The 13964-nt window shown below is 35.5% G+C and overlaps 4 protein-coding genes across 6 annotated transcripts; 1 reads left to right on the forward strand and 3 right to left on the reverse strand.

Annotated features, from left to right (window-relative positions):
• Nucleotides 1-298: 298 nt before the first annotated feature.
• LOC135126813 (phosphatidylinositol 3-kinase catalytic subunit type 3) lies at nt 299-4205 on the reverse strand. Its single transcript, XM_064052965.1, has 10 exons — nt 3959-4205; nt 3714-3902; nt 3507-3663; nt 3307-3456; nt 3038-3256; nt 2196-2649; nt 1725-2146; nt 1109-1676; nt 717-1056; nt 299-611 (listed from the first exon to the last, which is right to left on the reverse strand). Exons 1-10 carry the CDS (start codon nt 4027-4029, stop codon nt 380-382), a joined length of 2802 nt encoding a protein of 933 aa, XP_063909035.1. The 5' UTR covers nt 4030-4205; the 3' UTR covers nt 299-379.
• Nucleotides 4206-4541: 336 nt separating this feature from the next.
• Nucleotides 4542-11307, reverse strand: LOC135126815 (uncharacterized). 3 transcript variants are annotated; one of them, XM_064052969.1, is made up of 10 exons: nt 10806-11307; nt 10618-10758; nt 9144-10567; nt 7850-7958; nt 7437-7638; nt 7240-7381; nt 6178-6437; nt 4909-5177; nt 4736-4859; nt 4542-4684 (listed from the first exon to the last, which is right to left on the reverse strand). In XM_064052969.1, exons 1-10 carry the CDS (start codon nt 11006-11008, stop codon nt 4658-4660), a joined length of 2901 nt encoding a protein of 966 aa, XP_063909039.1. In that variant the 5' UTR covers nt 11009-11307; the 3' UTR covers nt 4542-4657. The 3 variants fall into 3 exon arrangements, with proteins under 3 accessions (XP_063909039.1, XP_063909038.1, XP_063909040.1); XM_064052968.1 differs by having other exon boundaries at nt 7850-7970; XM_064052970.1 differs by lacking the exon at nt 4542-4684 and having other exon boundaries at nt 4783-4872; nt 7850-7970.
• A 110-nt stretch (nt 11308-11417) lies between these two features.
• LOC135126817 (probable U3 small nucleolar RNA-associated protein 11) lies at nt 11418-12447 on the forward strand. The gene has a single exon (XM_064052972.1). It carries the CDS (start codon nt 11703-11705, stop codon nt 12408-12410), a length of 708 nt encoding a protein of 235 aa, XP_063909042.1. The 5' UTR covers nt 11418-11702; the 3' UTR covers nt 12411-12447.
• LOC135126816 (sialic acid synthase) lies at nt 12381-13752 on the reverse strand. Its single transcript, XM_064052971.1, has 4 exons — nt 13506-13752; nt 13115-13454; nt 12842-13068; nt 12381-12789 (listed from the first exon to the last, which is right to left on the reverse strand). The coding sequence occupies exons 1-4, from the start codon at nt 13629-13631 to the stop codon at nt 12433-12435; spliced, it is 1050 nt and encodes a 349-aa protein (XP_063909041.1). The 5' UTR covers nt 13632-13752; the 3' UTR covers nt 12381-12432.
• Between the last annotated feature and the right edge of the window lie 212 nt (nt 13753-13964).

Genomic DNA, 13964 nt, shown 5'->3' on the forward strand with positions numbered 1-13964 from the left:
CTGATAAATGCAGTTACAAAGTAGGGAGCAAACAAATTATGCTGAGTTTTGTTAAACTCAGTGAATCGTGAAGATAAGAAAAAAACGTTCGTGATCGAGTTTATGGCAAACTGTAAAGTCATTGTGTTTATATGCTTGCTTTATCAGTTAGGTACTGATTAAAAATTTTTATCGTCTAAAAATATGTAACAGTTATCGTGGAAGTTTCTCAACATGGTCAACAACAGTAGTTTAAAAAATATTATTTACATTTTTTCCTATCACCAGTTAATATTTTGATGTGTAGCAAAACAATCAATAATTTTTATTTGTTTTTAATTACATAAGAAATACAAAAAACAAATTAACATGTTGCAGTATATACAAAAACATTAATCAATTATTTTCTAATATACTGAGTAATTTTATGGAATTGTTCTACAATTGCTGGCATAACAGCAGTTACAGAAGAATCAATTAAATTTTGAATGTAATGCACAGCCTCTTCTTCTCCTAAATCCAGACGGAACTTTTCTTGAACCTTTTTGACAGCTTTGTCTGGTTCTAAGGCAATATCTGGTACACTTGCGTCGATCATCAGTGAAAAAAGATTTAGCATCAAGTTCGCATGCCTAAAAATCATAAAACATCAAAACAACGTTAAAAAAGTATATAATTTAAAAACTGCACTACAACAACGGAAAAAATTATATTACTATTTTTAGAACCATACATACCTGCGCAGGTGCAAAAAAGCGGTATAACATTGTTTCCTAAACTCTTGGTAATGCTCCGAATTGACTCCTCCCATCGCTTCCACCATCTCTTTACTTAGTTTCATAGGAGGGGGTAAAGGCTTTGGGTCTCTACCCAAAATGTATCCAAAGTCAATATGGAACAACTTTCCGCATGTTGTCAACAATAAATTATCCAAATGACGATCGCCTACTCCAAGAAGGTAAGTAATAACACAGTAACCAGCACAAGATCGTACATAACTGTCCATAATATCAGGCGCTATTCCATATGGACCATTTTCTTGTGGATGGTACTTCCTAAAATAATTATGAATACTCCCTACAAATCACAATGTAAATACACACATAAAAAAATTACAACTTTAGTTTACCTTCTGCAGCAACCGCTTCTGCCACACTCACAGAATCAATAAATTGAACAAATCCGTGTTTTGTGCTTGTTGCTAAAACTTTGTAAGGAGTTAACTTAAGATCTAAGTTTTCTTTGCGCAGCAACTTATCCATGAGAGTGATCATTTGTAAGATAAGCTGATCTTGTCTTAGATCGTCGCCATGTTTGAAAATGGCGACATATTCAGTATTATCGGCCGTTACAAAGTATAGCTTGGAGGGCATCAGTGCCGATTTAAACAAACTCGCTTTTTGGGCAATAATTCCTTTAATAGTAATTTCCGGATCCAAAGGAAATGGAATCGGTTCGAAATTACTAAAATTGAATTTGAAAGCGGTAGGGTCCGAAAGCAGTTGTTGAAGTTTTTCAGCTTTCTTTTTTCGATTCCCACCTTCCCGAATTACCGTTTTTACTAGTTTTACCAAGTTATCAATGAATTTTTGCTGCAAAGACAAAGTCAGTCGTTTCTTCTGCATTTCGGAGTTACCTTTGGCTAACGTTTGCGAAAACGTTTTCATTACTGTCAGGTATAGTTCTCTTATTACAATCTAAAAATAAAAGTCAGTATGTGTGATGTGAAACATAACGAAATTTACATTTTGTTTCATGGTTGGTTCCGGATCCTCACACTCTATTAACAAATACCAGTAGAAATAATTAGCTAACTTGGCATTTTTACACGCTCTTTGAATGAGAAAAGTGGCTAAATCCTGAATATCTTCTTCCTCGTTCATGTGATCTTGCAAAGTGTCGGTGTTTGCCGAATCGGTGTAAATATTTACATTAGGCATAATGTTTTCAGGTAAACTAGCTGCCCTATGATCTGGGTCAACTTCAATAACACTATTTACATTAGAAGAAGCGATTTGGTCGGCTTGATTGTAACTTGACGACCTATGCATCACCGATTCATTCGTTATCGTGCTATTACTCTCCTTACTATCTTTTTTCTCAAGTTGTGCTTCTTTTTCTTCGTGCATTAAGATAGTTTCCCTTCCTGGCGATATCCTGGCGTACGCTAAACAAACATCATTATAAATTCAACCACACTTCCTACTCATCAGTACCTTCTTGTATGTCCTTGAAATTCTCATACTTAAGCGCCTGCACTAACTGGAGAAGATACAACAAGATGTCGTCATCAGGAGCTTGCTGCAATCGCGAAATTGCATATTTTCTCACGGCCGGATGCGTAAAATTTGGTGACAGAAGTTCAAGAGCATCTTCTACATCCATAGGTACCCATATTCGCATCATTGATGTCGCTTGTCGTACTTCGTTCTGTTGTGTCCAGTTCACACATTTCAAGAACTTTGTTAGAGCTTTCTTTTGAGTACTGAGGTAAAATCTGAACTTCCATACGTGATCTTGTTCTTCGTTTGTTAGAGGTTTAGTGGAAGGATAAGAAACTATGGTATTCAAGATGTCTCTAATGGCGGCGTTTGGCTTAGCGTCTTTATCACAGTGGCCACTACGCAACGAACGGGCGAGTTTATGGTGTTTTCGTTCCACTAGATTTTCCTGGTTGCAAAGAGAAAAGTACGCACATGAACAACACATAATAACAATGGAAAGTTAAGTGAATCCATACAACCAAGGTTTCAAAATCAGTTTCTTCTTTATTAAATTATGTGAGCGCTATTGTCTCGCGCTTTGTTTAAATTTATCAGTACAAAATTTTTGGTAAAGAAATCATACTGTATAACTATAGAATACGCTCCCTGTGTATAACTGTGTATGTACAGTATAATGGGTTGCATAATCTAATGCATGTATAGAGGAAGCAATTTATGTTATATTCATTCGTCCATAATGCACATATTGCAAAAATTTGAAAGCGCATAACACGATTTTTCACATCCACGGAAGTAAAATTCAAACAATTTAACAACCTTTTGCTTTAACATACCTTTAGCATTTCTTGATCTGGAACTGTAACAATGTCAGTTTGAGCTCTAAAGGAATGTATGTCTTCACCATTTTGCTCAAAATACACGACATAATGAGGGATTGTATCTACAATTACTATAGGGAATTCAATCATAAGATACATGTACTCTGAGCAACTCTTTTCCTCATTGTTGATTAAACCTAGTTCTCTAAAAGTCAACCTATCCAACCAATCAACCTGTAATTTTTAAAATACTACAAACTAAACCTAGATTAATCTTTATATACCTTTGGCATGTGACCATTTCTGTGTTTTTTAGTTAATTTCGTCAGTCTCTGCATTTGTTCTTTTCCTATATCTTTGGCTTTACCTGGTGTTGTGGTTGGGTAATTTCCATCTGCTTCTCTATTGGGAAAAACTCTCAAATCTACCATGCCCTACAAACATTTAATCAGAATTTGATTGGACTGCAACTTTTTCTATCAACCTGTCTAAACAGCCCATGTTTGCTAAATAACGAAATGGTTGTGCCTCCTATCGGCCACAACTTTTGCGGTCCAATGCAGTCATAGATTGTAAGGCCTAATTGAGCAGTTCTGGGAAGGTCATTGAATTGAACTGGTAATGTAAGCCACTCATTCCAGCTAAAACGTGACATATTACAATACTGTTAAACCAAGCGTTAATGGCTTACCTCCAGCGAGACGTAAATGCTTTATAGGAAGTTGACACAGGAAGAGCGAGGGGCTGATTTTGATCAAAAATTTGGCACACTACCATTAGATCCGAACAACCATCTTCACACAAACCCGAATACTTTAAAATCGGATCTGATAACAGTTTATCATACTCTGGTTTTTGGCGTTTCCCTTCTAAAGTCCCTCTATGAAAATGGTCAGTAAAACATTAAAAACGTGACGCTGTAGTTCAGATACTTACATTTTTATTTGAATTCTGTTTGATATAGCTGAACTGTAAACATAATAAAATTTATCGTTTAATTCCTCCATGTTTGTATTATCGTTGCCACATTTATTACACACAATAAAAGATCAGTGTTAGGTATTTATGCTTTAAAAGTTTGCGGTTTATTTAAAATTGTTATGTTATGGCTAATTCGTCACTCTTATCATTGCTTATTTGTCAAAATCAGCTGCGTATATGACATTATTGACATTTGTAATATGACATAGAAATATCCCCACCGGGAAGAATTCTCTATGGGATTGGGATTTGACAAAAAACAATGTTGATACTACCATCCTAACAAAAATAAAATCCCTTTACTTTTAAACTGGTTGGGCGCGAACTGATAAAAAATTCGATGAATGTTATAATAGTAACTCATTTCTCATCAAAAGTTTACCAGAATTTATGCACGAATGCTCAAATATTTTCATTTCAAATTGTTATAAAAGAAAAGGCCACTAACACTATCTCTCTGATTCAATTTTCTATGAACCAGAAACTCAACACCACAGCTCAACACATCATGGGTTCAACAGAAATAAAACAAAATAACGTCTTGAAATAAATATACTCTAGTAACATAACATAAATAATATAGGCTGCCCTATATACATATATACAATTTTACAATGGCGAAAAAAAAATTTTATACACGTTATTTTCAATGTTTTAGTAATATGGTCTCCTAGGATTATTCTAAAAAATAGAAACATTAAATCGTTCATTGCATTATTAACATTTACGTACCAAAGGATTTGGTCTAAACCTATACGCTAACATCATTCGCTTTCTATACGCTTCATATTCGTCTTCTTTGTCTTCATCTGTCTCACCTAAACCTAAACCTTGATTCTGTTCCCGCGCAGCCGCTCTAAAAATCAAATCTAAAAATTACATTTTAACATTAGTTTTAAACCAACTTATTGATAGGTTCAACAATGCCAGCTCCGTTGGAACCAAGCCCTTGTCCTTGTGACCATCCGAGTTTTTGCAACATTTTAAACCCGATATTGTCCTCCTTAATTTTAAAATCTTTATAATCAGAATTATTCGGTAATCGCTCTTTAGTGAGATTCGATTTTTCTAAAAATCGTTTTAGTTCTTCTGGCGGTAAAAAATCGCCAATGTGGTGTTTTCCTTCGGCTTGTCGGGTTAATTCCTGAGCCCAGAGTTGAGTCGCCATCATTTCCTATAAATATTTTAATTGAATATGCAACTCAAAAGTGTTACAAGAAGAATGAAAAATGTAACAAAGTGTGCAGATTACAACGAAATTTCATAAATAAAAGGTGTAATTATTAGTAGTGGCCGAAAAATTAATATCATAATTATTTTGACAGATAACATATTGACCATATTGTAATCATTTGTAACCATAACCTGACAACCATATTAATCTTCAAAAATGTCTACCATTTTCAGAAGTGGCAAATGTATAACATTTTTAAATTTCATAGGTCTGTAGAAGTACATAATATTTGTCAAAATTTGTATACAAATCACAGAAAAAAAGCAATTTCCTCAGCGGGAATGGAATATAAACTGGAAAATATAGAAAAATTAAAAGCGGTTCATTAGCCAGATATTAACAATTTATCTTAACAGCAGTGATGAATAAAAGTAGTTTATTCAGAAACCTGAAACAACATTACAACAAATAAAAAAAAGATAAAGAAAGATGAACTACTACAAGTGCTAAAATAATCCAAAAAAAAGGAAATATTTTCTAAATGAATGACTTATCGCAGCAATATAAATTAAAGCACCACATCCACAAACAACAGCAATGTTGTTTTCCAATAATTCTCGCTAATATAAAATGAGCTGGTTGGATGCTGAGTGTTCTCTAGGAAGAGATTCAACACTGAACCATGTAACATGCTGGCATTATTAAAAATACTGAAAGAAAATGACTGAAAAAAATAAACGAAAAAAGGGTGAAAGGCAGAATTCTGTACTTTACAGAAGCCCCAACTTCCTTCACAGACGATACTGCTATAGAGCGTTACAAGCCTGGAGATAATAAGACAAATTAAAAACATACACAATAGTCTTTACCAGAACTCACAAAAAATTGTCTAAAGGGATGAAATAACTGATGAACCAAAAAATAAATACGTAAACAAAACAAATAAATCATTTAGATGGAAGACAGAATTCTAACATGCCACGTGTTATCAAATTCTTACTTTATCTCTCAACTTGTGTTCCCACGTCCCGCCGTCCACGTCTTCGTCGGAATCGTAATCATATTTATTTTTTCCCGCAAGCTGCAACTTTTCCAACTCTTCACGTTTTTTCATCATATCTTGATAGAGTATGTTAATTTTGTAATTGTCTTCAGCCTTTTTCCATTCTTCTTCAGACAAATTTGTGGACCCATATGTATTTACAGTATACTGAATTAAACCAGGATCACTTCTGGTAATTTTTGACAGCATCACGTTACCTAAACAAGTAAGAGTGTACATTTCCAGTAATCTTACTTATTTGGAACCACTGACTGCGAAATATTTGAGAAAACACAGCAACAATTCACCAGTACTTATTTTCGTTTTTTGTACACATAAAAACTTAAAAATTTTGATTTAGTAACTTACCTTAGAATACACAAAATAAATAAAAACTTGAATATGGATAACTACAATAACAAAAGATCACTAATTTTTGTCTTTAAATAACTACTAATTTCATAATATGCAACTTTATTAAATTAGTTATTATATCACAAGTAATTGTTTGCTTGCAAAGAAATATCTTTAAAAAAACCTTGGATATAAAAGTTATCTTGTTGCAGTGGCAAAGAGATGTTAACAATCGGGGGTGCATTAGGTACTTTTATTTGCTATTAGATTTAGAATGTTCATCAAAAGCAAATATCATCCTTATAACGATAAAAATGGGTACCCAATTTTGGAATTAAATCTACTGATACCATGTCAATGTACAACTGGATTCCTCAGTGAACAACGCCTCGATTACATCAGTGGATAAGAAACACAATTTCAACATCTGGAAGAGAACAACATCTACAAAAATGTCCACACTATTCTATACAGGCTATATTACATCAATCACAAAATTTCATATTTTGTAAATTTTTAATTTTACTATCCCGTATTTCGAAATTTTGGAAGTTATAAATAATACAACAAAAATTCGAGAATTTCCTATAGTGTCTTGCAAAAGTTATGTGAACTGTTTTCTCGTAAATAAGTCGCAGTCACTCTAGAGATAGAAATGAAACTAACCGCTCTGAGCTTGTGGTCCCCCTGGTCGTGGTAAGGCTCCTGGTGTAGGATTTAAAACGATTGGTGGCGGTATGGAAGTATCTTTATCACCCCACCTACTTTTTCGTTTTCTTTTATTTGTACCCTCGCTTTCATTTTCCCTCTACAAAAATTATTATTAATGAAAAACGACGAAACAACAAAGACGGCTATATTACGGAGTCAGTCTTTTTCTCTAGTTTCATACTAATGGTGTCATTTTCGTCTTCAATAGCCATTTCAGGTTCGTAAATATCTTCAGGCTTGTAATGCGTATCTTTCGCTTCGTTTGCTTCATTCTTAGCGTTAATTTCTCTTTTGAACTGTTCGACCAACTGTTGGTACTGCTGATAGGCGGCGGATTCTTTGTGAAATAGGAACCTATAAACATTTAAAAAGCGTAACATATTAATCGGTGGCGCCACGCATTCGACGCAGGCTTAATAAGACCAAGTCCTTTCTGACTAAAACGCTTTGCTTTCGTCAATCGTCTCTACTACGAACAAAAACTAAAAGAAAACTAACGCTAATGACAAAAGCGTGCGGTATTATGATAATGGACTTAATCTGGTAGCGTGGTGTCCCTGCATACCACAGATTGGGGTCTTGCGTTTTGCGTTGTCTCACGACGTCCTCTATGCCTGGTCCGCATTGGGCCACCATGCGTCCGAGAGACGCCATTGCTTCATAATCGGGAGTACCTGGGGGAAATACTTCACAACACATCACTAAAAGCCCCGTGCTGGAGCAGGGATGACTCGCGTGCGTGCGATTTTCTCTAAATGATGATTTGAGTGAAAGGATCGAGTCATCCCTACAGCTAGGAAAAATACACATTCAGTACTGCACTCCGGATTATATGCACCTAAGAAATCGTCCTGAAATTTACTTACATCTATCGTAAAATTACGGGGTATTCGTATGTATGTTAGTGTAACAATGACTTATGAGTACTTAAAACTAGTCAGATCTTTTGAGATGATCGAGTTTTTAGAGTCTGTTTTTAGGGCAAGGATGATCAAGAAAATATTATCATGGAGGGAAAAATAATCTATAAAAATAATTTTAACACAAGAAAAAAACTGGTCGAAGTGTATTTCGACAGAACTTCCCTCGCTCCTCAACTTGTTGATGGGGATGATTAACCAAATTTTGATTGGCGTTTAACCATCTATATTATATTCCTAGTATCAAGATTTGACAATAATCACTAATAAAAAGCGCTTACGCTCAGGAAGTAAAAAAATGCTACAATACATTAAAGTGCCACGGTTAAATTCTTAAATTTACATTCACATAAACTCTATGTATATGAAAGATTAAAGTTTACAAGAAACAATTTACAGAGATTTTTTCGTTGCACATTTTTCTGAGTAGGTATTGTATTTGTAGTATCAGTTTACAAAGGGACTCATTATTTAGGCATTATTATAGCATCTTATTCCTGTGTAAGTTTACTGCTCTGTTAAATTTTAAACTTTCAAATTGTTTAATATATTGTACAGCACAGTCTTCTGAATGAAATTTCTTTTTACATAAGACCAAATAAAAGTAGAAGCGAGTATATGGAGGAACATAATGGAAGGACGATGGAAATAGAACATGGATGATACAAAGAAATAATTTAAAAATGGGCGAATGAGAAAGAGTAAGGACAACAAACCCAAAAACACACTAATAAAAAATGTAGTTCACTGAAACATGACTCGAATTTTATGTTTCAATTTGCATAATATTACAGTATTAAAAAATGCACGCTATTTGATTGCATTCTCTAACCAATTCAAAAAGTCAAAACTTTTAAAACCTTGCCCACCTTGTATGTAAGCAATCTTTCAAACTTTCAAGTTACCCTAAAACATCATCCACTAATAAACGCCATTTACCTGCATTCATGTCCCTGAATGGGGGTCCAGTGATGGGGGCGGGGTTCATAATTGCCATTGTCGTAGGAGGAGGGGGCACATTCATCGGCGGCATCTGATTGGTGATAGGCGGCGGCTGATTTACAAAACTCGGCGGAGGTGGAGCTTGAAGCGTTGGCAACATAGGAGGAGGGCAATTAACATTAACAGTGGCCACGCCCATTCCTGGAGGTGGTAGAATAGGCTGAGCCATCAAAGACGGAATCGTATTGGTAACAGTAACAGGGCTCGACGGTACAACGCCTACTGGAAGAGCAACCGAAATCGAAGAAACCGATGCGAAATTGTTCTGGTTTTGAATGTTTGGAGGCGGTACTCCCGTGGTGATGTTTTGAATTGCCTGGTTGTTGGAGATGTTTTGGATGGTTTGTATTTGTGGAGGGGGAGGGATTGTGTGGACTAGGATGTTCTGGCATGGAGTGATGCTTTGTACCGTCAGGTTTTGGGGTAGCGTGGGGGTTGCAATTGACTGAGGAGGAGGGATACTAACTGGGATTATATTAGGTGGTGGAAGGCAAGTGGATTGTACAGGAGTGTTGGGAGGAGGGATGTTCACATTAGGTTCTGGTAACGTCGGCGGGGGAATTGATTTATTTGGAGGTGGAATATTTTTGATAAAGTCCGGATCCGAAATTGATTTATCTTCGTTGGGAGTTGGTATTGCTAATAAGTCAAGCGGTTTCGGGTTCGGGATCTCATTTAACTGGATCGAAGTAGGTGTTGGGATATTCTGAACTTGAATTGGTGCGGGGTGCGGGATGTTCAATGTATTTATAGGTTCCGGTTGGGGGATATTCTGCACTTGAATGGGATTTGGCGGTGGGATGGATGCTAATTCTACAGCTGGTACACATGGGGGTGGCACGGGTATGGCGTTTGCTGTCGATACAGTAACAGGCTGAGTTGAAATAATTGAAGGTGGAGGCAAAGTTACTGTTGTCAAAACCCCAGAAGCTGGAATTGTGACACTAACAGTTGGTGTTGACACAAGAACATTTCCTGCTGAACTTGGCAACAAAAGAGTATTGTTAACTTGACTGGGGACAATTTGGGGTGGTGGCACATTTAGAAGCAAAGGAGGCGCTGCAATCACAGGTGCGCTGGTTTGCTGATTGGGTGTTGGGAAAACAACCCCAGGCGGTGGCAAAATATTTTTCAACAACGGTTGTCCTGTGACATTTTGGGGACTGATCGAAATTTGTGGATTATCAAAATTGTGCTGTGACACTGGATTATTGAACGACGTGTTTATTGTAATCTTTGGTTCAAAATTGTTGGGTTTTTCAGAAAAGCGAGAGATTCGAGATTTCAGGTTTCGATCTTTAGGTGATGGTGAACGACGTCGTTGCGACCACCTGCTGTTTTTATTACCAATACGCTGTTCACTGGAATTATTGCCACTTAGTACTGCGCGGTGTAATAACTTAGAACTTACCCATGGTCTTTGGATTTAAATGATTTCAGTTTTGAATCTAACTTCTTGTCTTTCATTTGTTTAAAAGTGTCCAAAAATGAACCATCATTACTGAACAAATTGAAACCTGTTGACTTTTTAATGTCTACTTTCTTAGGAGGACTAAAAGATAACAATCAAAACAACATCGCGTTTATGGTTAGCCATACCTTTTCGATTGTTTATTTGGTGGTGTTGGAGATGACGCTTTCGTTGTAGTTTCTGTACTTCCTTTCTGTTTGGCCTCCAGTTTTGCTTGAATTTCACGTTTCTTTTGCTCAATTACTTTTTCTTGATGGGACATTTGAGCAAATCGATCATTGCGGGTGATTTTTGGTTGAAAAGGATCAGTTATTGATAGTTTTTTCGACATGTCTATTTATTAAACTTAACAGTAAACTTAACCACTTATTTTAATGTTTCTATTCACACTTTTTTTAAATTACATAATTGGAGCATCAAAATGAGCCGCAATAATTAATAAACAATGCACTTTGACACAAAGATGTACGCCATTTTTATTGACGATGTTGATTTGATTACTTGGGGCTTCAAGGCCATGAAGTTTCCAGTTTAATGAAAAATATTTGTTTTAATTTTAGACCACAACGTGGGCACAGGCATTATTGAAAATCATTAAATAGTTACGATTAATTATTTAATACGAAACAAATTTAACATAAAAAAATACAGTGTTGTCAATACGAGAATATTGCCTACTGTGATATTGCACTGCAAAGCGTTAATAGATAAGCTGAGGGCTAATAACAAACTTTAAAGTGGAAAGGGCATTATAATAGATAATAATGGTTAATAAATTTCATTGAATAATTATCCTTGCATTAAAGTGCTGGTGCTGGCAACACAATAAGAAATAAGACTATATATGGCAACGTCGTCTACAGTTTTTTTGCTTGCCTAGGTTGCCCACTTTATTATGATAACAGGTTAATGTCAAAATTGTCAAATTTACAAAGGAAAGCTAGGTTATGTGCAAAACGAGGCATTTTGTATTTTTGTATCACTGTAACTGACGAGATTATTTTGATATAAAAGTTTGGTTAAAAATGTCTGTGTGGAAGAAAGCCGCCAAAGCACACCAAAAAAGCCATAAGGAACGTCATCAACCAGACGACCGTAAGCATCTGGGATTATTAGAAAAAAAGAAAGACTATGTTCGACGAGCTCAAGACTTCAACGAAAAAAAGGAAACCCTTAAACTCCTTCGCAAACGAGCTCTTAACAAAAATCCAGATGAGTTTTACCATCACATGATTAATTCAAAAACGGATAATGGCATGCACTTTGAAAAAGAAGCAGAGGAAGAAGATACTCCAGAACAGGTCCGGTTAATGCGAAGTCAGGATTTGCGGTATATTACGATAAAGAAGACACAAGAGCAAAGGAAAATTGAGAAGCTGCAGGCACAGCTACATTTAACAAGTGTAGATCATAACGTGAAAAACAAACACATTTATTTCACAAAAAATAATAAATCTTCGTTGAAAGAAGAGAAATTCAAACAACTGGCCCAGAGTGAATTACCTGACGTTGATCTGGATGACTTAGCGGAGGCGGCGAAAAAGAAGAAACACTTGTATAATGAATTGGGGAAGAGGATTCGTAGGGAAAAGGAATTATCAGTTGTCCAACAGAAAATTGAGATGAAAAGACATGTGGAAAATAAAAGGAATGTTTTACCACCAAAGCGGTTGAAGAAGGGAAACCACAATAGAGCGCCAATCTATGTCTGGAAATATGAACGAAAAAGGTGATTTATTGAAATTTTTAAATAAATTATTCGTAAGAGTCTATAGTAATTGATTCATCTTCCTCAATATCACTTTTTAATATTTCTCCTACCAAGTGGTAAATTAGTGAAGCATCAATACCTTTGGGCTCTGCTACTTTAGCTTTCATGTCACTTAAGCGTAAAACGTGACCCTTTTTTAAAGCTTTAGAAGCCACTAAGCTCTTCCCTAATTTTTCGTAACATGCTTGTTCCGAATTTTGAAATAATTTCACAGAGTCGCCAAGAGCTATCTCCAAATGTCGCACTTTCTCAACTAGTGTTCGAAATTCCCATGGTTCTAATGAACTCTTATGATCAGATCCCTTTTGGTTTATGTCTAGTGTTATATGTCGTTCAATTATCTAAAATGAATGAGTTAAATTGATACCCGGAGATGGAAAAAATTCTTATTACTTTTGAACCCAATGCAACAGCAGCTACTGTTGTATCAATGCCAAGTTCATGCCCTGAATACCCAACGACAATATCAGGAAATGTTCTTTTATAAAGACTGACCACTTTAAGGTTTATCTCATTAATTGGAGTGGGATAAGCTGATACACAATGTAAAAGGGCAAATTTTTTATGAAATTTGCTCACACATTCATAGATATTTTTAACACCAGGCAAATCTTGCATTCCTACAATGTTACGTTTAAAAGCAGTTAATTATAAATTGTTCCAAACCTGTCGATATTACTAGCGGAATATTAGTAGCTGCAGCTTTTTCAATAAAAATTAAATTATTAGAATCACCGGAACCTATTTTTATGAAAGGCACTCGTATGGACTGAAGAAAATGTAAGGACTGCACATCCATAGCGGACGCAGTAAACATGATGTTTTTGTGATTCGCGTAAGTTTTTAGTTCCATAAATTCTTCTTCCGTGAATTCCAGGTATTTTTTGTGGTCTCCATACGTGGATCCCCATGAATTTTCACTACGATACGGGCGATTTAGAGCCGCTTGATTAAATTTTTCTGTGAGACACGTTTTTTGGAACTTAACACAGTCAGCACCAACTTCCTAAAAATTGGGTAAAAACTTATCGTTGCACATTTTTGATGGACTTTTCACCTGCGCTATTTCTATTAGTTGTTTTGCTACATTTATATCACCTTGGTGGTTTTGGCCAACTTCTGCAATAATAAAAGTCGGTCGATTTGTACCGAGTTCTCGTGTACCGAACTGGAGTTGGGGCATTTTATTAATGGTAATGGTACGGATGTTTTAATTGAATGATGGATGCGTTTGTACTGATAAACCTTAATAACTTTTTCAAGGCTTAAATGGGTAATCAGCAAAAACATTTATACATGGTGTTTCAGCGAAAAGTATTCAAGGTGATATTTCTGTAACGGTGTGTTTTTTTATGGCAGTTGTAATTGTTTTAAACGTGAATTCTTGTCTTATTGTAACAACTACAGTACATATATCAATAACGCAATAAATGATCACCAACGACAGTATTTATAAAAATTACCATAATAAAAACGATACAAAAATTGAAAGTAACATGTAGGCAATAGTTTTTTG

Source organism: Zophobas morio, unplaced genomic scaffold (genome assembly GCF_036711695.1).
Source record: "Zophobas morio isolate AGI-343-1 ecotype UQ-CSIRO unplaced genomic scaffold, CSIRO_AGI_Zmor_V1 ptg000011l, whole genome shotgun sequence".
In the NCBI taxonomy this organism is placed as follows: Eukaryota; Metazoa; Arthropoda; class Insecta; order Coleoptera; family Tenebrionidae; genus Zophobas; species Zophobas morio.